This window comes from Anticarsia gemmatalis, chromosome Z (genome assembly GCF_050436995.1).
Source record: "Anticarsia gemmatalis isolate Benzon Research Colony breed Stoneville strain chromosome Z, ilAntGemm2 primary, whole genome shotgun sequence".
NCBI classification, from domain to species: domain Eukaryota; kingdom Metazoa; phylum Arthropoda; class Insecta; order Lepidoptera; family Erebidae; genus Anticarsia; species Anticarsia gemmatalis.
In genome coordinates, this window is record NC_134776.1 from 10,414,179 (window position 1) to 10,441,948 (window position 27,770).

The 27,770-nt window shown below is 35.2% G+C and overlaps 1 protein-coding gene across 7 annotated transcripts in view; it reads left to right on the top strand.

The window, feature by feature from the left end:
* syd (JNK-interacting protein syd) overlaps nucleotides 1-26,197 on the top strand; it is a 39,329-nt gene extending 13,132 nt beyond the window's left edge. For 2 of the 7 annotated variants that reach the window (XM_076135477.1, XM_076135472.1), the window contains 20 exons: nucleotides 1,356-1,543; nucleotides 3,152-3,302; nucleotides 3,948-3,983; nucleotides 6,153-6,170; nucleotides 6,715-6,932; nucleotides 7,249-7,374; nucleotides 7,763-7,887; nucleotides 10,318-10,483; nucleotides 12,720-12,868; nucleotides 13,563-13,714; nucleotides 14,389-14,549; nucleotides 15,213-15,368; nucleotides 16,173-16,280; nucleotides 16,618-16,777; nucleotides 17,069-17,258; nucleotides 17,498-17,658; nucleotides 17,891-18,051; nucleotides 18,306-18,576; nucleotides 18,701-18,925; nucleotides 21,856-26,197. In XM_076135477.1, the coding sequence (XP_075991592.1) occupies nucleotides 1,356-1,543; nucleotides 3,152-3,302; nucleotides 3,948-3,983; nucleotides 6,153-6,170; nucleotides 6,715-6,932; nucleotides 7,249-7,374; nucleotides 7,763-7,887; nucleotides 10,318-10,483; nucleotides 12,720-12,868; nucleotides 13,563-13,714; nucleotides 14,389-14,549; nucleotides 15,213-15,368; nucleotides 16,173-16,280; nucleotides 16,618-16,777; nucleotides 17,069-17,258; nucleotides 17,498-17,658; nucleotides 17,891-18,051; nucleotides 18,306-18,576; nucleotides 18,701-18,925; nucleotides 21,856-21,977 (3,044 nt within the window). In that variant the 3' untranslated portion in view covers nucleotides 21,978-26,197. Of the gene's footprint in view, nucleotides 1-1,355; nucleotides 1,544-3,151; nucleotides 3,303-3,947; nucleotides 3,984-6,152; nucleotides 6,171-6,714; nucleotides 6,933-7,248; nucleotides 7,375-7,762; nucleotides 7,888-10,317; nucleotides 10,484-12,719; nucleotides 12,869-13,562; nucleotides 13,715-14,388; nucleotides 14,550-15,212; nucleotides 15,369-16,172; nucleotides 16,281-16,617; nucleotides 16,778-17,068; nucleotides 17,259-17,497; nucleotides 17,659-17,890; nucleotides 18,052-18,305; nucleotides 18,577-18,700; nucleotides 18,926-20,103; nucleotides 20,221-21,855 lie in introns of all 7 variants that reach the window. The other 5 variants (XM_076135476.1, XM_076135473.1, XM_076135474.1 and 2 more) reach the window with 5 other exon arrangements.
* Nucleotides 26,198-27,770: the final 1,573 nt, after the last annotated feature.

Sequence of the window (27,770 nt, forward strand, 5' to 3'; positions counted from 1 at the left end):
TACTGAATAGTTGAAAATAATACTGAATAATATATATTAGAATTACTAGTTTCTTTCCTTATTATCTGCGTTTAAATGTTCAGTATAGTCAGTTTTGTGGTTTGCATCGGAAATAATAAAAAGTACTCCATTTACTAATGTATTCAAGTTGAAAGCTGGCTTTGGGTTGTATAAAACGCATTACCTAACTGCACCACTACAGGTTAACCACTTTGTATTAATGAGGTAGTTAACGTTTCAATTAGCGGCTGTGTCACCCACACGTGACTGAGGTGGAAGTACAAATTAAGAGAAGACTTCCGAGGACAAACGGACTGATTGTCTAATTATATCCGCAATCGGTTATCGTCGATATAACATGCCGGGATAAGCCTATTTAATCAAAACAATAATAAGTTGTTGAATAGTAACATCGTTCATGAATCTATCCCTAACCATAGATATTTTGATTGGAACCGGGTGTGCAAAAATTAAAAACATTGGAGCAATGAGCCTCATACTTTTTTACCACGTGCCTTTTTTATTACGGCGCAGAGATGATTACGTAATAGCCTTATAAGCTAATTACTCAATTATATTGCACTTTTAGGGTGTTACTTTGAATAAAAAATGCACTGCTGATTGTGGTACTGTTGTTAAAAAACCAATATCTATACTAATATTATAAAGCTGAAGAGTTTGTTTGTTTGAACGCGCTAATCTCGGGAACTACTGGTCCGATTTGAAAAATTCTTTCAGTGTTAGATAGCCCATTTATCGAGGAAGGCTATAGGCTATATATCATCACGCTACGACCAATAGGAGCAGAGTAGTGAAAAATGTTACAAAAACGGGGAAAATTATGATTCTCTTATGTGACGCAAGCGAAGTTGCGCGGGTCAGCTAGTCAAAAATAAATTCATAAACATCTCTAGGTGTATCAATACTTAGACGATTAGAAATAATCCCTAAAATGGAAAATAAAGGGATTATACAATTATTTTCAATTCAATACAAAAATATATATCGTGAATAAATATGAATAGTTAAACGTTCTCATGTCTGCTACAATGAGAAACTGTTTGTATTCTGAAACTAATAGTGGGATGCTCTGCGGTGGTGAGAACTGCATTACATGTTTGCATACTCAAAGTTTGCAACTATTATTGGTTTAATGGACAGGCCAAGTTTCAGTTATGCCGTTAACGATGATGAATGCGCTTTTAACTTTGTTGCTAGGTTCCATTCTAGTTTCAATGTTTCCAATATACATCATATAAGATATTAACTAATCTGTAACAATATGTCTGCACTTTCTACAATTGTGCCTAACAGTAGGGTAAGTAAAAAAATAACTTGTTGTTTGTTCTCCACAGGTCCAATATCCTTCGGGTTCGCGTCTCTAGAAAGTTCTATGCATGCAGTGGAACAGACTGAGAGTATGCCTGGCAGCCCTGTGAGCTTGTCTTCATCACCACCATCACCTCCCACTGGCTCCGACTTGGCTGCCGTCAGGACTGTAGAATGTGCTCACCAGACCGATCCTATCACCCAACAGAGTCAGGTGGGGAAATGAAGACTATGCTTAAATATATTTTGTACTATGATTTAGGGCACGGACTTCTATTATTGCAGGACCGGGGTACTTTAACTATCTTTTAGCGAAAGCGACTTGAACGTAAAGTTACTTATCTGTAGACGATTTATAAAATTATGGTTATCATTTCACTCAAATCGGATATAGGTAGGTAAATTTATGTTTCTATTAATATGCTTAGGGAGAGTATACAAATATTTCCTTTTCTCAACATATTATTGTACGTTGTATCGTCTCGGTATGCAGGAGAGGGGATGCGTATTGCGGGCAATGCAGACGTATCTTAAAATACATCTAACAGAATATCAATCCTATAGTGAATGTAGATTGTTATAGAATTGAATTAGCATGTCATTCGGTTAGCAGCTGTTGGCTAGACTATTTTTTATTGAGTCTGTTTTTTTTATTTTTTCATGTTTTATTTTAATAAATGCGGATTTGTGATATAACCATTTTATTACGTTGTGTTAGTCTTGATCTATTAACATTATTACACCGAACAGATGATTTCGGTCCTTGCCTACCTTACGTTTGAGGATTTTTTTTTTACTGGGGTTTATATAAGGCTTGAATGTGTTTTCATTAAAATAATGGAACCAAATCCAGCACACAAATAATTAATTCAGTGAAAGTGAAAAAAAAAACAACATAAAAATAAATTACTCGTATAATCATAACTTAACACCTTACAAACAAATAGGCCATTTACTACGTATTACATTACAATGAAATTTATTCCTTATTTACACGAACATAAACCGTTGAAATCAGTAGAGCGAAAAAAAGTATCTTCCAATTTGAACGAGCATTAGCGGCATCGTTGCACCCGTCTTCATTGCATTCGCATACATACGAGTAATGTATTGTGCCGAACTTCGATAAGGCGCATTGTAACGGTGAATCGTACACATACGCACATTCTCTCACTACTGTCACGTCTTGTCCTGGAGTAAAGTAATTCACTTGGGACAGTGATCGACAAATTGCCGGGACTCTCCCATTAGCCTTACAGTCCCTCAAGTACGCACTATTCAAGTTATATTTAAAACAGCCACGGTCCTGCACAGACGAGCACTGATAGCATTTTATGCATCCCACTTTACTCATCACTGAAGATAATATTATAAATAACATAGATAAATTAACTGAATAACATAACATTTTATCAGCAATTCACTTTGACTTGACAGCTCCCGAATGTCATGCTGTCATAAAATTGACGTTTCCAAATATGAAATCTTATTTCTAAAATTAATATATTTTAAGAAGTTAGTATTTTATTATGATTGCCAGCTACTTGTATTGTTACTCAAGGTTGCGTATATTTTGGCGGTAATATAATTGGTTGTAAGAGTTGCGTGTATGTTTCTACTTAAATTGATTTCTTGCATTAGAAATATAAAATTTCGGTTATTATAGTCATATGAGTGCACGAATAGATCTCCAATCAATTCTCGATTAATGTTGCTGAAAAGTGTTATGTTACGTTTCAATGCCCCAGGCATCTATTACTGACTTATTTACACTAGTGTTATTATAAGGCAGTTTCTTTTAAGATTATATTTTGTATTTCAGGCAACATCACCTGTAGCGCCTCTTAATGCTCCGAACACGGGTAAATCTCAAACAAAAAGTGAGAAGCGTAGTGGGAATACTCTATACCAAGAGCTCGCCTTCCAAGATGTGGACCCTGGTATTGTGGAGGGAGAAGACACAGATATCACAGGTATGATACGCTTAGAACAAACTAATGAACAGTGCATGAGAAGGTTATGGATTGCTAATGATATCCTTCCTGTCACGTTGAAGATTATTTTTCTATAATAGTGATATCGACCATATTTACTGATTACTAGTTAGTCATTTTTTTGGTCACATACGGAGATATGGAGAACCCAATGAGATTTTTAAGGAAATTCAGAAATTTTTAATTTGAAGTATTGTTTAGTTTCATCGATCAAAAGAAGCAAGAAGATCTTAGAAGCACCTTTATACTGTTTACTTCGGAGTCCACCGATCTTCATGTCAAGAAACATGTACTAAGACCTAACACTAAACACCTGTCCTACCGACCCAGACTAGACAGAACAGACCCAGATTGGGTGCTGTTGCTGCGCTAAAGTCCCGGATTCGATTCCCGGAGGACAGAAAGTAGTTCTTTCAAATTTTCTATCAAGAATCTTACGGGTCTACCTGGCCTGATGAATACTGATCATATTACTTGCACACACAAATGAACACAACTCCCGCACAGAATACTAGATTTAATGAAACTAGTCATTCCAGCCGAATACCTGTCGGAAGGAAAGAAGGTCTGGCACTAATATTGTTATATATAATTATCTTTATATGTGAATATTGTGATTTATAGGTAGTTGGGTACATCCAGGAGAATACGCATCATCTGGTAAGTGCTATGTCAATGTCTTAACAGTCCACGTAGGCGTATTATCCATACTTTTGAGGTGTAGGGATCATTCCTTTATACTAAAAAATATATACAAAGATCACTTATTCATTTCCAAACTAAAATGTTATTAGAGTAGTGAAAATATATAGGTGTATGATTTTTTGCTTCCCATATTAAAATACCTCTATATACATATGAAGTTGTAGAATAATCATCCACCTCAGATATGTAGGTACTCGATTAGTTATTGCATATTAGCTTGCAAGCGATTCAGTTGGCTTAAATATCTGAATCTGAACATAATCTGGAAAAGTCTAAACACGCTCAAACATTTTTAGAAGAAAATATTTCTTAGTTCTAACCTCGACCGAGCTTAAAGTACAAGTATTGGTCATTTTTAAGCTTGATCGCGTAAGATTTGCCTTAGTCTTGGTTACATTAACCCGGTCAAGAGGTTTTCCTAAATTAGACCACCTCAAGTTATTTATTTCAAATGATATGACTATAGTGGACAACCGCTTGCGCTATAGCAGCTATAGAATGCTTTAAAACCTAACTGCATTAGGTTTTTATTATTTTAGTTCCTACCAAACTTATTTTCATATGACAAAAAATATTTAACAACCGGAGACACAGTTACATTATCATGTTATATTTATAATTCAAATTAATTGAATATTCATGATAATTATAGAAAAATTCCAAAAGCGAAAACTTGATCTCCTTGAAAGGTTTGTCGAGTTAAAAAACTTGACGTCTGAAGAGTTTCAACACTCGGAATTAATATTCTATAGATTTATTTTGATAGGTCGATTAAATTACTGTGATATCGTTGTCACCGTTTCTTGTGACCGGAATCTAAGTAAAAGATATGGATTGTACACGAGGATTCGAGACTCAATATGAGGTCTTTGATATGATTGGTATCTAGATAACTACCTTGCAGTTGTACTCTATAATTGTTTAGTTAAACGTACTTAGAAAGATTCTTGTATAAAGTACTAATTAACTTGTTTTTTTTTTAACAAAGCGGCATGCTGGCCTTTGTAAATATTCATCTTTAAAGCTTAATATATTTTTAACAGCTTTTTACTACCTTACGTGCGATATTTAGTTAATGTGCTGCTGACTTTATAAGGCAAGGAAAATATATTGTTCTAAAATTTGCTCGAAAAATTAATGTTGTTTCGTAATTCTACCAATGAGCGAGTGTTGCAAGCATTTCGAAACAGAAACGGATGTTGTACAATACATTACTTTTCTTGCCTTATAAAAGTTTTATTTTCATGTTCGCTCAAACAGGAGCCATTGTATGTTATTTTATTTAATACATGGTTATTTTGCGTTATTCTTTTTTGTTGTAGTATTAATATTATAGACGGTAACTGATGTTGCTTATGTTGTTGTTATTTGCCTGACACCTATTACAAATTATAAGAGGTTCTACTGATGTAGTAAATAAATATAAAAATAAACTTCTGAGGATTTCTGTATACACAAAGCATATTTTTTTTTCACAAATAGCACAATATGTGCACACATTGCAATCCAAAATGTTCAAGTAAGTTGATGTTCTAGTGACTATACTCTATGAGTAAAAGGACTAAGGAGCAATAATCAACATGCCAGTGGAAATATCTATTCTCTATTTGCCATTTAATTATTCCTTAGATCTCAGTCTAGTACAAGCCAGTCTGTCTGTTCCTTGCCCACAGACAAATGTTCCAATTTCTAAATATGTTATGCTTATTCTCATCTCGAAATAGGTGTCGGGCCATGTTCTAAATGCGGTTAACAGTTTAGATGCATTTGCGGTGTTGTATTCGAATGCTGAACTTTGAGCTTCTATTTTCTCGGCGTGTATATGTCAACGTTCTTTCTGGGCTTGTTTTATAAAAATGGCCAAGGAATAACTTGATACTTTCAAATTGATTTCTCTCAAGGTATATTAACCTAATATTTCCAGACTGAATTGGCGTGATTTTAACAATTTACTGAAGCCGAATAACGCAGTAGTTTCCATGTATTATTAATAATAATTACATACTGTGGCGTCGTGTGTGAGCGTAAATTACTAGTAATCATATTAGTAATCATAACTTTAATACACTAATACTTGTTCTATTTCCATGCGTTCTAACAATTCGCATCAACGCATGATTGCAGTTAACGACAATTATTTCGGTAAGTAATTTGTAAACTATTTTTCCTTTTAGAATTAACATTTCTACTATCCAGGGAATCTTTTTACATAATATTTTTAAACAAAAATGATAAGTCTCTCACACACTGCGTCGCATTTAATTGCAATATAAATTATTATGATTAAATGTTATCATTGGTCGCTTTTTTGTTTACGCGTTCCAATTGTTATTGCTATCGCATGCGGCGAAGTGTGTGACCTGCCTAACGTTCGCTTAAATCCCTCAAGCGAATAAACCAAGTAAGTATTCTATATCTTACATGCATAAATGATTTTAAACTTGAGAGTTAATTGAATAAATTTCAATTCATGGTTGGAAACTAAAGAGTGCCAATTTTAATCGAAAAGGCTTATGCTGGAGATCGATTTCTTAGATCATTGGTAATAGTCGGCAATACAGTTGGCCGGTCGTCACTGCCGTTCCTCTTAAATTAATTACTCTGAGGCACTGAAATATGTCACTATCACTTAAAAATTATTGTCATCTTACAGCTTACATTATTTTTAACATTATATTTTAAACAGGAATGGGCAAGGAAGTGGAGAACCTAATTCTGGAGAACAACGAATTGTTGGCTACGAAGAACGCGTTAAACGTCGTCAAAGACGATCTGATTGTGAAAGTGGATGAACTCACCGGCGAGCTAGAGATCTTGCGGGAAGAGGTCACTAACCTCAGCTCTGCGAGGGAGAAGCTCAGGGATAGAGTTACAGAGCTGGAGGAGGAAGTCCGCCATTTGAAGGTATGGACAAAATACTAATATATTTTTAATACAATATAGTTAATTCTTTGCGTGAACAAATAATGATAGAACGAGTAAGGTAGAATGCTTTGACTGACTAACCAATATCAGGATTATTCGCGGTAAGACGTTGTATAATTGGGCGATGTGGTCAACTAATTTACCTGTATAAATATCTATTCACATTAATGTTTCAAAATATATTTTTTTAAGCTTGTTGCTTGTAATATATTACAAACTAAAAGTTATCAGTTATTGTGCGAGAATTTACGATTGTTTAAAGAGAAATCGACTTAGTAATGTGGCTATGTGGCAGGAGACGGTGAGCACGAATGCGGGCAGTGGCGACAACGAAGACGAAGCCGACGTGCCCATGGCGCAGCGGCGTCGCTTCACTCGCGTCGAGATGGCCAGGGTGCTCATGGAACGAAATCAATACAAGGTAAGATAACACCACTATTTTCGTTGTGTGTGTATTCTAAGTTTCTTAGATTACGGTCTACTCTTTTCGAAAAGTTAGATTACAAAGTTGCTTATTAAAAGAGACAAATTAAGAAAACAAATAAGCCAAAGTAAGTTGCCCCTATAGTTTCTGTTCATAAATTCTTATTGTCGTTGCATTACTTTACCTAGTCCTACACCTAGCGTCTCAACGGGCTATTATTGTGATGAAAAGTGTACCAGTGTATTGCACAGACTATAAACTAACTTCAGCGAAAATGGCTCATATTTAACTGACAAATTGACAGCCGTAACAGTTAGGACATAATTATTCACCAATTTTATTTCGATAGTAATACTCACCTAATTCTGTTGTGTTAATATTTCAGGAGCGCTTTATGGAACTGCAAGATGCCGTGCGCTGGACTGAGATGGTGCGCGCCAGCCGCGTAGACTCCACTATGGATAAGAAGAACAAGCAAAGCATATGGAAGTTTTTTAGTAACCTCTTCAGGTAATTACCGATATAGACACCTATTATGTTAGTTTTAATAGTTAGTCTACCATAGTCGTAAAAAATATTATATTTACTGAGAACATTGGTGAGAAGAAGTAATAATATAAAGTATACCGAGATTGGCATTGAGATTGGAGTGGATACTCCAATGGGCAAATCTTAAGCGCAGGCTACTTATTGAAGTCTGTTTGGAAAGTGGAATCTCCGGTCTCGTTCAGACCAGTCTCAAATCAATTGTAAAAAGTCATTTATGGACATCTCTGCCTGCTCCTTCGGTTATAATTTTGTTTAATTGTTATTTTAGTTTCCAGATAGATCTAGGAAGGCTTTTTGGACATATCTACATGCATGTCTTGTCATTTTAAACACGAAATGACATTAATTTCGTCAACATGGTAAAATAATTCTTGTTGCCTATAAATGGTCAAGAAGCTGAGCGTGTTATATTTAAAAAATACAAAAAAAATATTTCTAAATAATTAACTCTTAATGCTGCTGCTGGCGTATTTTCATTGATATCTGTAATACATGATATAGCTGAGCGAAAATCATAACAAGCAAAACAATGGCGATATCACTATGTTGTAATAAACAATGTGATTGTGAAGTAAATTGGCTTCTTCGATAAATAGATACAAAGAAAATTCGATGTTTTGTGTAATTCTTATGTTATATTTCTTTGCTCTAACTCTGCTATTGTTTATTTTACGGGCATAATATGTATTTCTAAAAGCGATTGTTCAAGCTTGATTTATTTTCTTTTGCTCAATTTTTGACGTGCTGTGCGTGCTGCAAGACTTTCTTGAATCGTTATAAAGAGCTCTCATAAAACTGAGAGCAGGCTCAATGATTAGTTAGTTAGTTTGTCTGGGCTTTTTCCGCACTTAGCCTCCTGATTGGGCCTTTGTGCGTCATATTTTAGCTCAATGATATTTAAGCTCAATGATATTAGGGCTTATTCTTATATTTCCTATATAGATTGTCTTTACCCTTAAAAATATACGAGGAATAAGCGATTTTGTTTCGGTATATTTACAGGATATTGCACAAGGTGGTCGCTTCCACCTTACTGGTAGATTGTGGGTTCGACTCCCAATATTTGTCCAGTTTTCATTGTCCTTGTCCAGTTTGACCCCTGTTTTCAATCTGCTAATGTGATTTGACCAGTAATTGTTTGTTTATGAAATGATATCAATCTTCGCTGAGAAGTGGTATTTTTAACTCGTTCTGTATGATGACAATAACATGTAATAAAAGGGATATCTTAACTCCTTTTGGGAGTGTGAAATGCTTGGCGTATATCACAATCAATGTTAAAACAAATACAAAGCTGAGCGATTTCGTTTCTTTTAAACGTAACGTATTATTGGTTTGTAATAAAAACTCGTAGAGTTTCGGACATTAAAAAAACTTCAAATGCTGGCCTTATGATGATGATTACATTATTTATACGGCCAAATAAAATGTTTGGCATTAACAAATATATTACGTGCATAAAATTATGCCTTGTCCCTGCTTGTTCTATATTATTATGCTTCTTATTTGCAATGGCTTGCTTGTATAATTTGCTCATAGCTGTTATTATTCGCTGCTCTTAATTTGCGAAATTCAGTGATTTAATGGCAATATGGACTGTTTATATTACTAGTAAAATGCTGGCGATTCATTTGTAGATAAGAATTAATATTTTAATGTCACAAGATTCAGTTCTTGATGATATTATTGATAGAGATCTTCATCAAAAATCGAAAATTTGTACTGTAACTTTGAAACTTAACGTTTTTATAGAGGATGATGGAAATAATAAACGTATCAAATTGATAGTGCTGTTTTTACAAGAACATCTTGAGAACTACTTCGGTGGTCTCAGTGGTATGCAACTAGCGTGTACGCGCGCCGCGAATAAGATTCCCAGAAAGTGTTCTTCAGTGGTATCTTGGAATTATGTGTCGGAAGTTGTATAAATAGGCGCGTTGCCTATTACCAATGGAACCAAAAACTGACATCATACTTACATCTTGGGACATAAAAAGGTTATAGTCAGGCTGTGCATAATTTTTTTTGGAAATATATTGACTGGGCGTGACTCTGTAGCCATATATGCATAATCTGATCGTTTTTTTATCGCGTAGCCATAGCATATTGTTGATTATGCTAATTGCACGGTATTGATATCTTACGACAGGGCGAATGATATAATTATATTTTGTAACAAGGCTGTGATGCGTAATTCAGGAGAATTGTTATTAAGAGTTAGTTTATTATTATTAAGAGATACTAGCTTTTTATATTTACTAGTACGGTTATTTTTAAATCACGCCTTATTCCCATGGGAGTAGGCAGAGATGAAACACCACTTGTTTAGAACTTAAAACATTGATTACCCGTAGACACAATCTTAACAAAGATAACTGTCTATTGTTACAGCACAAGTGAGCGTCCGCAGCGCCCTTTATCAACGCCTCACCTCCGGGCCGTAGCGGCTCCCCAACCAGCGTTACGTCACTCGAGGACTCAAGCTGATTTCTTTGAAACGCAGCTCACCGATCATCATCATTCAAGACGCCATGAGAGGAGCGAACAGTTCCGTCAGGTACGTCACCAATATGATATTCTTTCACCGTTAATGCCGGACGTTTTAGGTTATAAGGACGTTCAGTGAACAGGACTTGAAGGCAGTCCAACTCAATCCGCCATAGTACCTTTTTAGGTAAAAATCTCCATTAGCTAGCTTGCGAGTTTGATAGCTCTAAACCGCAGTGATATGATCCTTGATCTCTTCAAGTTTTTGTGGGCTGAGTCTGGTCTTTGTTGACTCCTTAAGTCCCCTCTACTGAACGTCACTCAAGAATTGTTTAAAGGCGGTCGAAAATAAATAAGGTCGGTTTCGTACCAAACGTCGTCGTCGTCGTTTTGGTGGCTCGTTTATTCTAATTTTGTTTGTAAATCATGTAAAAGGCGAGAAACAGATATACGCATCAATAAGTATCGCGTACGAAAACGACCTTCTGAGTAACTTTGGCTTACACGAGAAAAGGTTGCTACATAATTGGCATTTAACCATTAGTCATGAAACAATTTGAGCTGTAAATAAGCTACTTAATATCGTTAAGTCAATTCAAAGTGCTAGTTTTAATAACCATTTTCGGCAAAGTTATTCACCTTGAAAGTTACTGGCAAGCCTCGCACATTACTGTGTAAAAAACTTGAAAATGTGAAAAAGAAAAAAACGTGATAATGTGCTAGACTCGTTGCGTACTTTATTTTTACATTGCGTACGTTTTGTAATTCATACCTCTTTCCGGCTACTGATGTATACCTTACTTCTAATTAACTAACAATTTAGATTTAGGTAGTTTCTGTTGCCTTTCGTCTGCGTTATTTTAATATGTAGTATATGTATTTATTATTTGCGCTTATGCAGAAAGAAAATATTTAGAACCTTCGTGTCTTATTTTTTGATATTATATATGTGCATAAGTGCGCTCTCAAGATTTTATCCCTTGCTAGTTAGCTTTGTACTCGCATAACCTCGTCAAAATTGTGTAAATATTCATTAACAGACCATTCAATTCCTTTTGAAGATTATATTTGTGTTAAATTAAATCTACTTAACAAACTAGTTGAGTTCATCTGCTGAGAACTAAGTTCTATTCAGCCCCTTATACTAGTAACGATCCCAAAATTATCCATATCCTTAACCCTACCATTTTGTTATTCCTACCTTTTCTTGACTTGCCTGTAGCGCATTAAATTTCAAGAATCTAAATCATTAGTAATGGTGTGTATTCTTCATCGGTTATTGAGTCTTATATTCATAAATCAAGCTTTATATGCCTAGATTTCACTACAGTTATTCTACTTATACAGTGTGTAATGAATTCTTCGTTACAAAATTCACACAATTTTAAAGTGTGCTAAGTGTCGTCCTCCGAGAGACTTCATTTGTACAGCAAATATCTCCTATGGAAACCCCATCGCATCGATATTGTGAAATATAGTCTTTATTTTTCATAGATTAGCTTTATTGTCGTTGCTTCAGCACATCACATTACCCATTAGTCACTAAACACCTCACCTGTAAGTGCGCACACACCAGCCTGTCCTTGTTTAACCGAAAGCATACCAAGCTTTTTATTATCCTATTGTTAGCTATTCAGTAAAGCTTTTCATTCCATCAGTGTTGTGCTTAAACACCTCTATCCTATGTTTTCAACGCTGTGTTGTGTTTTTTTTGTTTTATTTTCGTTTCATCCTCTTCCTTACCTTTCTTTGTTTTCAGCTGAATCAATGAAGCACAAGTTTTCAAGTGCTAGTGACTTTAAGTGATATTAGTTATAGGCATGTGCATAGTGTTCGTTTATGTATTTATAGATTATATTATTTTATTAAATAGTTATTTGTATATTTTGTGTTTGTTTGTTCCTTTTTTCCTATATTAGCTTTTGTGTTGTCTGTATTGTCTCTGGTTTATAAAATATAGAGTAAACGGCCCTTTAATTGACATTCATTATTTGTTTACCGGGTTATCATTATCATGTACAGTGAATACTAACGATTTTGTTACAAAATTTAACTTGAAATGTACATTTAATAATTAACTCATTCTTAGCGTAAGTAATAGTTATGTTTGCTAACACATAACAGTGGTGTCAATAATGGGTGCAATATTGTCATAAAGTAATTAAGATAACATTCTATTTTCATATCTTTTAGTACCAATAAAGTTGCAACTAACACTTTTATATAACAAAGTAAAGCTTAGTGTCAATAATGTGGCAGTTTACCCTATGTGTGAATACGTACACATTACGTGTGTGTGCGTGTAGGTCCGAGCGCACGTTCGTAAGGAGGACGGACGCACTCAGGCGTACGGCTGGAGCCTGCCCAGCAAGAGCGGACAGGGGCAAAAGGGGCCCAGTTCGTGTACATCACTGTCATCGGGCGGAGTGCCTGTACCCGTGCCCGTCTTTTGCAGGTGAGTTACTTTTATAACGACTACTTACAATTCAATATTTTATTACAAAAACGTATAAAGGCATTTGTTCAGTCTTCGATAAGCTTTATTCAAAATAGTGCATACAATGACATTGGCACTGATCTATTGAATAAAATAACAATATTTCTGTATCTGACGTCATACAGTGGTTAATTTATTACACAATATTCTGCTGTTTTAATCCTCTGTGACATTGTTTATTAGTTATTCTTATTAGTTCAGAGTGTACAAATAGAAAAACGCAGAGAAATAACAGGGGTAGAAATCATCGTTATTTTGGTGGTTTCATAGGAAATAAAAATGTATTGTTCTTATAATGACGCAAGATCTATACAAATATTAGTACAAATGCAACATACATACTATTGATGACGCTATAATATAAATGTTTTTCCCAAGTGTCAAACTACCACTATGATCTACTGCACTAATAATAATGTGTCGCTTGGTCGTTGGCATTATCTTATGACGAGAAATTTACCACTTCATCACCAAAGACGTTCATTGTTATTGTTGTAAGTGAAAACACGTGTGTCAACAAATACATGTGGACAATGTCAACATACACAAACAATATTAAATACACACAGAGTTAGAGAAATATAAATAGATATTTACCGTCTAACAAGCAATTATTAAATGCCTTTGAAACTGACTCTGTAATTATTTGCAGACCAATCGCGGAGAATGAGCCTCGTATGACGTTGCTATGTGCGGCGGCTGTCAATCTGAACGGGGGTCGCACTCCGGACGGAGGCTGCATGATCGGCGAGAGCGTGTTCTATGCCAACCAAGAGGACAAGTCTGAAAACACCATGTCACTAGGTAAATACTTTTCACATTTGTACAAACATTCATACCCAAAATCAAGCTGATAGCATTTTAACATTTGTTTTTAATGACGTGATCATAGTCTAGTGAGTGTTGAAATTGTTTAAGTATCCAACATTCTTCGTTGCATCTTAATGACTGAATGTTCTGTTAATTCTAACTCAATCTTTAGACTTTCAATGCCCTTTTAATTATAATTTGCTATCACAGAGCAGCCCAAAGGTGTTCTTTTCTTTGTCACTAAACTTAAAAACGAGATCTAAAATTATCTAGAAAATCACTTGCAGTTTCAATCAATCGTTCATGTACATTAGTTTTACTAATCAACCTTAAGTTTATCTTATACTCGCTGTCCCGCGCAACTTCGCTTGCGTCACATAAGAGAGAATGGGTCAAAATTTACCCAGTTTTTGTAACATTTTTTATTGCTACTCTGCTCCTATTGGTCGTAGCGTGATGATATATAGCCTATAGCCTTTATCGATAAATGGACTATCTAACACTGAACAAAGATTTTTTCAAATCGGACCAGTAGTTCCAGAGATTAGCGCGTTCAAACAAACAAACTCTTCAGTTTTATAATATTAGTATAGATGTGTGTAACTGCGGCGAAGAAAGTTGCCAAATAGATTATAAGAACTTATACTAACGTGTGATTTTGTTGTCAGCGTACGAGATGAGTAAGGCGCAATCTGTGCACTCTCCCGAAGTGGAACAAATAAACCAGCAGTTACAATCAACTCAGAGTGTGGAGTACACGGAAAAAAACTTGTCCTCCCTTGTCTGGATTTGTTCCAGCAACCAGAACAAGGGGATAGTGATGGTTTGTGTAACTATCGTATTTAGTATTATGTCCTTTTGTAATTATACTGCTAACTTTAAATATGCATACTTTAACATCTAGAACTCTTATCAATGAGAAATATTTGTCAATATTAGCTTGTCTATCGTGAGATTTCGCGACTTTAATATGTGAAATTGGAGAAACAATAATGTTTTGATACATCGGAAATTAATCAATGTCAATTGTAATATAAAATTATTGTATGCAAATTTAAACAGGTCCTGTAGACGATCACTCAATTTTCCTTTAGATATTCACATGTCATCATTGCACATAGCACCTTGGTAAACTTGCTACTTGTTTAAATCTTATTGGATGACTTCTACGAAATATATGTAAATACTATGCTACGACACTCTATTGCTAAAACCTTATTATTAGTTACATAGGTTGTCAAATAAAGTTGCTTTAAAAGCAAAAAAGTAAAATAATTTAACCAATTAATAAATAATTGCACTTATCAATATTTATTTCGCTAAAATGTAAATATAAGATATTTGTTTAATTGAATAAATTATTCAGATAGTTTAGACACAACAGATAAATTGATTTATAGATAAATAATTTCTGTAGAAAAAAACAATAGATAATAATTTATGTGTATAAATTTATTATTAGAAGTTGTATTCTAAATCAAGTTGTTTACAGATAATCGACGCGAACAACCCAGCTGAGGTGATAGAATCGTTCCCTGTGACGGACAAGCACATTCTATGCGTGGCGTCCGTGCCGGGAGCCGTGGCCGAAGACTACAGGGAGTACCAGGAGAGGGTTGCGGGCGTCACTGAGAACAAACGACACCCGGTGTGTAACTAAGGTGGAATTTTAACTGAAGTCATGTTTCATTACTACAGAAATATATGTCGATTAATAACATCAGTACGGTATTAATTTTGTAAACGCTTATTCAATTAAGGCGTTCACATACATTTAGTGCCAGATATTGCGGTTTAGACTTGCGTAGTTTTCGTTAACTGTTACGTGTATGCTACGTACGATGACTGAACCTGTTGTTGCTGAATAGTACAATTCTATATTTTACTGGCTTTTGGTGGTACCCGTGTGGTTTTTGACCTTAGGACAGAATTTTCATACTAACTTTCATCCCTATTTTATCTCCTTAGAGGTAAACTTGATCAAAATCCTTTCGTAGTGGATTTCTAAGTCATAACATCTACCTGCATGTTAAATTTCACCCCGATCAGTTTAGTGCTTTGTACTGTGTGGTGATGGATCACTATGTAAGTCAGTCAGTCACCTTTGAGTTATATACATATATTTAGATTAAACTATTATTCTAGTAAAGGCCTATTCGATTTAGCCTTGCCTAAACATTACTGTCAAATATTTATGCGTGCGCAATTTTTGGTAACTGTTACGTGTATGCTACGTACAGTGACTGGTGTAAGAAGAGCATTCTCCATTATCACGTTCATGTGATTTTAATATTCGATTACGAATAAGCTGTGCAATAAACATGTCGTATTGAAACTACTCAAGACTTAATTAATAGACTTGAGTGTATATATAGACTTGGCAGTTGGCAAGTTATATAACATAATTACTTCTTTCTCTCAATGTGGTTATAAAATAGCGTGTTTGTTACAGTCGTTGTTCTGTGCTGGAAGGATTGACTCTGTGGACTGTGCGCAGAAGAACAGCATTACCGATGAGAACGGGGATAAGGATGCGGTCATCGTTGGCAGTACAAAATTGGTTAGTTCTATTGTCAATTTCACTAGTAGATCTACACTACTTTAGTTCATTCACTAGTAGATTCTCACAAACCTGAAACAGTTGTTTTGCCACGCAAAGTGCTATCATTTAGTTCCAATTTATAAAAAAAATTATCTCAATGTCTACGCAGAAGACCCATGCCCAACAGTGGGCCAATAATGGTTAAATTCATTTAATTTATAAGATCTTACAGAGCAGACGATTCTGTAAGATTCCAAATACCAATGTCGATGAAAATGAGAGCATCTAGGCATACAATCTTTTATTTATTTTTACTTTTATATCGACATAATGTAAAATGTTTAACATTTTTAAGGTAAAAGCAACGATTCTAACTCCGCCGAGCACTCCCGTGAACGAGCCAGAGACGTCGCCTGAACAACAGAACGAAGAGCCGGTCGCGGTCGTGAGAAACGTCGAGGAGGCCGACACCGCTGCGCCTGACAGTCCGCCGCTTAGCTCTACACCTATCAACGGTAAATATCCTACTAAAACAATAATAGATACGGCGATACTAAACTTCGCAAGCAAATCTTGTAAATTTTACTTGGAAGGCTTAAGTTTATAAAGGACTATCGTCTGTCCATAACTTCATCCGCTTGTAAAGTTTTCTTGTGCCGTTGCCTATGTATTTATCTAGGCTATAAACTAACAATTTCAATTTTTGTCGCATGAAAAAGTAACACAAACTTTTACGTTTATGGTAGTAGAGTTACTACAAGCGATAGTTAGTTCTATTTTATTCAAGATATATTTATTTGCTATAGGAGGACACCTAGGATCTCCAGAGCCAGGGGTGGAGGCCTTCGCGCAGCAGCAGTCTAAAGCAGAAGCTCGTACCGAAGCGACGGCAGACCGCAAGATGTCCACTGTGATGGCGACCATGTGGCTAGGCACCAAGAGCGGCAATCTTTACATACATTCCGCTGTTGGCAATTATAAGAAGTGCTTGGCCAGGTACGTCTACACAGACACTTTGTGATACAACATTTTGATTTTTATGCGTACAAATGGCGGCCGGGATGTCTTCCGCCACTACACTACGTTGGGAGGCTGTGGGTTGATTGGGGTCTGGTTGTATTTTGCGTTCGTTTGCTTGTATGTTATGTGAAAATCTTTTAACAACATAAAAAGAAATGAATAACACTTTTACTATTAAAATCTTGGGCCAATGCTAATGACATTATTAATTGCAGGGTAAAACTGAACGATGCCATACTCTCAATAGTAGCGTGTGCGTCGCGTTGTATCGTGGCGCTCGCGGACGGCACGGTGGCGATATTCTCACGACACGCCGACGGACAATGGGACTTCACTCAGTACTGGATACTTACGCTCGGAGACCCTAAATGCTCAGGTAATTCCAGCAAACTACAACTGTCGTACAACTGTCAGCTATACTTCAATTATAAGAAGATTATACAAATTGAAGGAATGATGAAAAGATGGCTTTTTATTCTATTGTTGCCTTTAAATCTCTCAGCGAAGATAACCTTATTATATGTACAAACATCGAAATAATACCTACTGTTATAATTAAAGAACAAAGGCATTTGGATAGATGGATAAATCATATTGTTTATGTCTAGTACGGTGTTTGTCGGCTGTGGGGTGCACGGTGTGGTGCGGTTACCGCAACAAGGTGCACGTGATAGAGCCGCGGTCTCGCCTCCTGCTTCACTCGCTGGAGGCACATCCGCGGCAAGAGAGCCAAGTCAGACAGATGGCTTGTGATGGAGACGGCGTCTGGGTAAATACATGTCACTATTATTTGTTAGTTATTAAACATAGGTATTACAAGAGGACTAATAAAAACGAAGCGTGGTTGTGTCAATGTAGTGGTTAAAGATAATATGTGATTTCATTAAATCTGATACCATGAAAATCTGATACCTGTGGTAGTTTTCATGCTTAGGACCGATCTCAATGATTTTAATAAAACAATATCAATCCGTAACATAAAATGAAAGCAACTTGTATAGTAACGAGCTCTTTTATAACCAGGTGTCAATCAAAATGGATTCAACTCTCCGTCTGTACCACGCCCACACGTACCAGCACTTGAAGGACGTGGACATTGAGCCGTACGTGAGCAAGATGTTGGGCACGGGCAAGCTTGGCTTCTCTCTAGTCAGAATCACGGCGCTGTTGATCAGCTCCGGCCGCCTGTGGATCGGGACCAGCAACGGCGTGGTCATATCTGTTCCACTGTCGGAAGGCTCCAGCCGGGATTCTACTGGACCTCAGCCGTCGACTTCCAGAGCTGTTACGCAAGGTATAATTCTTTACTGTGTTGAACTTTAGCGTACAGCATTTAAGTAACTGTGTTACTATTGTTGGAATAGTTTTGGCCCGAGACATGTTGCTTCAAGTTTTTACATATTTTTGTTTTTGAACAGCGGGATCTACAGCCACATGTCCCACGGGCAACATACCGTGGTGTTCGATGGCACACGCTCAGCTCTCGTTCCACGGACACCGCGACGCCGTCACTTTCTTCGTGGCGGTCCCCGGCGTGGCGGGCTCTCCCGCAAGAACTCCCGAGTCTCCGCGCCGTCACTCGCCCACCATGCCCCCTATGCTAGTCATATCGGGAGGCGAAGGATACATCGACTTCAGAATAGGTACGTCGCATGCTATCTCATCTCTCATTCTATAACTGATCTGTGGTTTTAGTCGTGTTTACTCATCTTTGTCTGTTTGTGTTTTCGGGAAACGGTGTCACGGTATGGGCTGAATATCGGTTATGGTGCGGTTTTTGAGTGTTTTCTGATAGTTAAAGTTTTAGATGTGTGTCGTTTATACTGTTTTTTACTGTATACTGTTTACTAACTAACTCATTTACTTTATCATGTTCAATTGACAATTATAGTTAAAATCTTTACATACTTTACTTTATATACCGTTCCCAAGTCATTCATATTAGCCGTGATGAGTAAACCTACTAAAATTATAGCTAGAACATTACACTAATTTCAGAGATCGCGAGCTGATACTTCATAATCAATTAGGCGCATCATCTTACTAGAAAACCCGCAGAATAATATCTCACTGTCATCGCTACCTTTAATATTCTTAAACAAAACATAGTAACAATACATGCATTACAATATTCGCTATAACATTTAGAATAGGGCTGTATGCAAATCTATAATCAACTATCCTTTAATTGTCATCAGATAACAATCCTTATGACTTTACTAAAGCCTACAAAAAACATATTTCAATATCCATTATAGAATGTGCTAAGTACAGAGTTTATCCAAGTAAAATATTGTAATCAAAACAAGCAATATGCACGTTAGTGTAGACTAAGATTCATCCCCATTGCGTTAGTCAGCTTCGCTTCGTAATAGTAGAGTTAGTATGAACGCTTCAACGCTTGTACGCATAGTGTTAAGATTTGTTTTATTTTGAACGGTACCACATGTTTTATTAAGGATTTGTGCCTATTGTTTGATTTGAGTTTACAGGTGTTTTCTACTAAAGTGTGTTGTCTTGTTCCGTTTTGTGATCTAATTTACGAATATCGTCGTACATTAAGTACTAATACTGTTTATGAACATTTTAAGTTATACGTAGTGTACATTGCTTCGGTCATAATTAACCAACAATGCGTCTAACGCAGTGATCATCTCCTGGATACAAATGGATTGCAAATTGATACATTTCACGTGTCCATTCAAAAACAATAAGAATAGACTCGCCTCATACACACAGTTTAGTGGAGAATACAAACAGAATAGGCATAGTGCGGTTCATGTTTTAATTTCCCCGGTTTTTTCTTTTTTTGCCGTTATAGAAGAGCATGCCGATGACATACGCGACACAGCCTCCCACGTCATTGTATGGCAGGTCTTAAGAGATTCCTGAACGTACCTGATCGTAGAAATAAGCAATTAATTTATATTTATTACTGGTACGTTGAATTTTAGAATAAAGCATGTACGCTTGCCCATTCATAACATTGGGAGCTAATCCGTGCATGTAGCGTAACACTATCGACTGCAGTGGGTATATACGTGTCTGTCAACTATTGTGGAGATATTACTGTATCGTTTTGTATACGAGGATATTCGCACACATTTTTGCAAAATCGGAAAATTTTATTCTGGTTACAACCTTACAGGATAATTAGGTTTTAATTAATAAAATTGTTAGCTAAGATATTTGGGAACATTAATCGCTTTTAAGATCAAATTGTTCTGAATCAAATACATTGGAAATACTAGCTTTTTTGAGTACATAAAAAATGTTGTAAATGTAACCGTTAATACGATTCTTATTGTCTTTATCTTAGGCAGCTGGTAAAAGTCTCCACATTAGTTGTAATCGTCGCCATCAGTCAGATCAACTCACGCATAGACTCATATAAACATGCTCACTGACATTCATTACTAACATGGTCTTCGGTGTAACAGGTTTCTAGCACACGTTTCATTTGTCCAGTACTCGTTATCCATATAATGTCATATTTATAGCGCACTCGAAACAGATTATACTCAGTAGTAGTACAATAGTACATATCTAAAGCCCTTCCGCAGGTACCCTACGCAAGTCTTCGATACTTACCGATTTTATTTCTCAAGCGACTATAGCCATTCAAACCCAGTCGCGGGATGGTCGTTTGAAGATTACATTCATTGAGTGTCAGAGACTTTCGAAGCATTGTGTACCAAGGGCCTGACTCCTTACAAAATTCTTTACAAATAACGTGTTTTATGACACAAACAGCTTTAAAAAAACAACGAGTAATATTCATAGTTTGATGAAATCATAGTTTATGATTTGTTTTCACAAAAGTCTTTAGAATGCTGTCTTACGAATAATTTTTACATGTTAAAAACTTATAGTAGAGGCTTTTTCTATAGTAATTTACATTTATTTCTACTTATTGTTACTTTGTATAGAGGATATTTATATGGATAACAACAACTCAGACATGAAACATGCCCTTATTGTTGCTAACGTGTATATTGCTAATACCAGTATGTAAATATTAACAGTTTAGATACTATGTGTAAAGGAGTAAGTAAATAATTAAAAATAACATTTCCTTCGCTTGAAATGAGCTAAAACATATTATGTTGTATTTAAAGGTAATATATTATACACTCTCTGTTTATAATTTTGCTACAGAAATGTAGTAGATAACTTAGCTATAAATGTTTATATTTCCTTTTACTTATAATCTAAAATGTCTTCTTTATTATCTTTTGGGAAAATCCTCTCCGGTTTACACTTGACGAACTTTCACAGTTATTACATTTTATTTTACTTTCATTCTTTACGTTGCACCTCACTACCTTTTTCACCACTGTTTCAACTTCAACGTAACACTGCAACAATCAAATTATACTTACTTTTTTATTTGCCAGATATTGTTCCTTTCAGATAGCATTGTTTATCTGAATGCAAATGTCTGTTCTTAACCTTCTGTTCCCGATCCTTCCTATTTCTTTATTTTAATACCTTCCTATATATTTTGGTAATAATTTTTGCAATTCATTTTAGTATTGTTATGTTAGTTAATAATGAATTTGTCTGTCCGCAGCCGACTCTGAGATGGAGGATAGTGTTGTCGTCGCCGAGGACGGGTCGTCGAGCGGTCACAGCTCTCTTGCTGACCGCGCTTCCAAGAGCCACCTCATAGTGTGGCAAGTGGCCACGGCCTAACGCAGGGCCAGCCGTGCGCGCCTTGACTCCGATTCGGATTATGTGTACGTGTGTATGTCCACCAAACCAGAGATCATCAACGCGTAAGTTTATAGAAAGCTGTGAATAGGACGACCATTTTGGAGATGGCATAATGACGAATGTTACATAGTATAAGATATGCTCAGCAGTTGCCTTTCTTCGACAAACAACTGTATACACCAAGTTAAATCAATAGAGATATTGATAGATCATAGTAAAGTAACAAATCATAGGTGCTTCCGCTATGTTGAGCGTAGCGCGCCTTTTTGATGTCAAATTTACCTCATGTTATAATAGCATAATTAGTCATTCTATTCTATCCCATCTCCAATACAGTTGTATTTAAAGGGATTAAGCGAAGTGTTAGAACAGTATTTTCAATAATGTCTAAATCTTAGAGTTTGGTTGCACATCGCAATTAGGAATTGATTTGTTTGGTTGTCAGCATAGAGTTGGTCCTTCGAAATCCATTCTTTACCTATTCACATTACTTGCTGATAAATTGTATGTGGTGTAAAACTGACACGAATGTTATGTGGGGCTGATGTGTTTAAGACGAGTGTAAGCTGATTATGTGAGCTACTAAACACTCAGTCCAACATGGTACAAATCAGTTTAATTAAGATCGCCTACATATCAATAATGAGTAAGTAATTCTTTCTAAATGTGTTGATCATGTTCACTACACGTCACGTCATCGGTATGTCACGCACGGCCGTTACAACTTTGTTATATACACTACGACATTGTATCGTTCATAGTTACTATGTGTGCTTAATATTCGGCTATGTTGTTTCTTGGCTATAGACCTTAATTTTGCTCATGTCAAGAAACGTTTCGCTGGGGAGGAAATATTTATTACATCAAAGACCATAGACCTCGGCGCAAGCTTAATCTCATTAAAAATTATGTACAAGATGTAACCACCAAATAATACGTTATACAGTAGTGTTAGCTAGATTAAAAAATATATTGAACATTTTTATAATAATAATAGACACACAATAGATATTATAAATCTTCTCAAGGAGTGTGACCATTTGGGCTGTGGTTGTCATCTGCATCACAATTTTGTAACTTTAATTTATTTTTAGATTTTATGAATTAATGTTTAATGATTTGAAATTATTTTAGACGTGGTGCAATATACTCGCAATATAAAGACAAATATGAATGTTGTGCAAAGTATATTTATATCCAGAGATCTTATTTATATCGATTTGGAATGCAGTTGTATTTAAAATATATGAACTAAGCGAGTGTATTGCCCGCGAGGTAAGTAGTAAAGTTTTATTTTGACTGAATCATTTTAATGTATCTAATCAAATTATTTCTACTATTTTTTTCGATTTACATAGACGCTGGTGTTATTTTTATCTAATAGCAAATAACGAATGGTGCATAAAATAGTTTAAGTATATACTGCAATAATATATTCACTTAACGTGAATGTAGCCTTTCATGAATACCTGCATATTACATAACATTTAGACACATTATACTTATTATATTGATAAATAATAATTGACATTATCCACAAACATATATGAAGTTGACCATTATTTTTGTATATAAATTAGCACATTTTTTGGCTCGATGTGTACGTACTCATGTATTCTATTGAAATTCATTGTAGGTTTTTAATTAGTGCGATACCGGATTATGAATCGTTTAAACGTGAACGTCTGTCGTATGTGACGAACATTACCGTGTTCAACGAATTGTTGTTTACTTTTATTTGTTGTCGTCTCATGAGGCGTTAGCGTTTGAACGATTGATTAGTTGATAAACTATTACAGCAGACGCTGGTTGAGGGTGTCGTGTTGAAACGTGCTTCGCGGCGTACACTGTGTATGCCTGAATATTGTTGAAACGGGTATATCAAGGTTGCGACCATAGAGTTATGCTCTAGTAATGTTCAGAAGAAATGCTTTAATACATATGCCGGTTATTTATAGTCCCAAAGTGAGTGTACTTCGTATATTTATAAGTGTTATCTATTACGGATTGCATATTATATATAATATATATATTATATTGCATATACATACATAGTGCAGCGTGCTTGGATATTTATATATATTCTCATAAGTATGTACTGTAATCTACGCTATCATGATCACTGGCTCATACATCGAACACAATTTACAATATAATTAAAGACAGTACAGTATTTGATCACTTTAGAATACCTGATTTTAGTGAAATCAGATGCACATAATGATATGTCACGAATTATTTAATAAGAGTCCTGTTCTGAATCCACTTCTTAAAGAAACTGCACGAAATGAGATCATTCGTAGATGTTTTTGTGTTAAATCTGGAACTAAACACTTCTTAATCAATTCATCACCATAGTCATTACTATTTAAACTGCAATGATATAAGTACGCTAGAGTGCTATACTAGCTTTCAGTTTCCGAATCAAATAAATCTTAAGGAGTTTGCTGTACAATACCATTTAGGGAATACAAGCCAGATAAAATTTTAATATAAATGTAAGTAATCAATGTGAATTATAGCTATAGTTACATAAATTGAGGTTTCAGATTTAACCCAAAATGAATGGTCTCTGTTTCAAATCCAGATTTAGTTAGGTGATGAATCCGTCATATGGTGTTTACAATTCAAACTTTTAATGATTCGTATTCTATCCGACTATAGAGTCGACATGAATGTCATGGCAGAGATTACACGAAGACTGGTGTGACTTGAGCAAGCGGTTGTCTTAGTCTTTCAAAATATTTTTAACTAATAGACTGATTGTTGTTGTTAAAATCATTGTCTGGACTTGCAACTGAGCATTACTTTGACTTTAGTACATTTTGTTTGAGATTGTTCACATTGTTCCGATCCAGGACTATCCCAGCTGTTTGTGTACTTGAACGTCGGGCAGCAAATAAGGTATCCTAACCTTTAAATTTTCAATCGCGTATAAGACCCGTTGCATTATAATATTATGTACTTGAGTGTGTTTTTGTATATGCACGCTAGGTCATGCCAAAATATGGAAAGCTGCATTAAATGAAGTTAACGTGTAACCTCCGCCATACATGTAATGTTAATAAGTCTAGTGGTATTTTAGTGTAGATAAAAAATCAATTTTCTTCTTTACAATAAATATTTCGGCCAGTTTCAATCCTTAACCATCGTTGACTGTAAGTGCTAGTCAAAATATCGACATAGTGTAAATGTAGGTAGGCTTACATTGTTTTGCTAACGTAGTTATAATGAACATCACGCCGTACTCGCTTTACCGCGTAGTTGCTAGCGCGGCTCCGCGATACGGTAACCTTTGCGTTCAAATAGACATGCCAAAATAACTTTGTGTTGTTCAATAATGTAATGGATGCCAAATATATTGACATATGAAGCCAATTTTATGTTAGTCTTAAGTATCTGACACTAAAACAATGTATTGAATGAAAAGTAGAATCAGCAATGTTGCTAGCAACAGTATAGAAAAGGCGACACAAGTTTGTTCTTAATAGACTTGATATTATGTACAAAAATTTGTCATTTTGATATGCTTAGTGTTGTGCGAAGTTATAGTTATTTTGACAGGGTTTTCGAGCTTATCTATACGGATGCCAAAGTTACCGTTATCGCCTTTACCGAACGTATAATATGACTGAAAGTGCATAATAGGAGTGAAGTACTTGGTATGTTATTTATATTTATTTGTACTTATTTTATACAAGGTTTACATAAAATTATCTGAACCATTGATATTCGATATAATGAAATTTGTACGGCGAGTTACCATCATAATATTATGTTAAATATTAAACATATTTATAATAATAATAATTTCAATATAATTTTCATTGTACATGATTATTTTGTAAATGTATTTGTAATAAATTGATTTTTGACATTGTTTAAATTGGTTATACGAAATTATGAAATTCAATGTATTTAATTTAATCTTATTTTGGATCAATATCGTAAGAAGTATGGTTACGGAAATTAGTATCAATTTAAAACTAGTATTTACAATTTATCATTTCGTGTCCACACTTCGTACAATGTGTTTTTTTCTATTTATTTACAAGTTGTTTAATTTTTAAAGCTCGGGAGGAATAATGATCAGTTTGTAAATATTTGAGTCATATTAAACGTAAAATGTCATGTAATAATAATAAATTGATTACTGATAAATTTTCTGTTTTAATTGCAAATAAAAAAGCTGAAAATGATTTAACTTGTTTAATTTTTAACCACCTTTGCATTTATAACCTTTTTTCAAAAACATAAGGTCACTGGGTATTTTTGCCATCGTAAGTGTAGGTAAATGCAGTATTAGATTTTTTTTCACATTTCTGTTATTGCCAAATATGAGGAGCTCTGCGCCGCTTGTGCCGGCGGTATTGCCGCTAGTATGTGTGTAGTAGCAATGAGACACATATCTTAGTGAAGCTCAGTTAATATTTTAGAGAAAAGGCCTAGAAATTGATGAAATCATTAGCGATGTAAAAAAAACTGCGTTTTCCTCAAAATTGTCATTTTGCGAATACTCTGTTTTTATTTATGACTGCAGATTGTGTATGCTCCGTGGCACATTCAAGAAAAGGCTAAAGAAATAAATAGTGCTCACAGTTTCTTCAGAATTGGTCCTATAGTATCCACCTAAGTACACACTTAACGGCTTGGCTAAAAACTAAAAGATTTTCTACCCAGGCGTGTAAAAAATTGCAACACGGATTAGGAATGGTAAAGTAAATCAATAAGTATCATATTTACTAGTTTATTGCAAACAAGCGTTATAAATCAGAATTAATGTTTACTTCACGCCTGCCATCTTTGCTGCAACTCAGTGCAAAATGCAACCTGTGATTGAAAATTCAGTTCACAGATGGCGCTACACGTTCCATGAGAAAAGTTTTAGAAAGTTTCAAACTATTTTGAATACACGCGAATATTTATTTTTCGATGTAGGAAGTTGATTTTATAGGAAGATTAAAGGTTTAATTAGTTCTTTACACTTTAAACCGTCGTTTCGTCACTTTTAGTAGTTTTATTAACTTTTGGATCCTATAGATATAGTCAAGTTGTGTGTAGTGCAGTGTCCCAATGAACATAAATTTATACGTTCCACCGACATATGCTGTCGATGTCAGCGTAGGAAGAAATAAAGTCTGAATGTGTTTATTTCTCTTCTTTATAGGTATGTTATAAGCAAATAATAAAAATAATCGCAAAAAAGATGATATAAACAGTGGTCCCAAATCGCTTATCACGTGCCTACTAATTTAGAACATGTTTTATTACTACCTACATACAAGTAAAATCACTCATACTTTTCTATATTTACTCTTTTCGTTCTTTTAACCAGAAAGTTATTCTACCTTTTAAAGTTACTCAAACAGTTTTTTCTTAGCGGCCAAGAACTTTAGTGTTGACTTTTGACCACTTTTGTGAAGTTTTCTTACTTTCATTTCTAGTAATAATTATTAAGAGTGCGCTAAATGGAAGGCTATACGCTAAATATAGAGGAAAAATTATTAAAAAACTGCAATAGTAGGACCTACCTGATATTATGCAAGTTAGTGGAGGTAAAGGGTACATGACTGTACCCGTGCGTCCGTACGTAAGGATAGTTAGTTACCTACTACGCCACTATAACTGAGGCGTAGTCCTAAGTTTTAGTTCTCACAAGATACAGTTATTTCCTAATAAGTAGGGAAGCATACATTTGTGCGTCCATTGGGCAATGTGACTAAAACCTTAAAAAATATATTATATGCTTTATAAAGACATAATTGTCATATT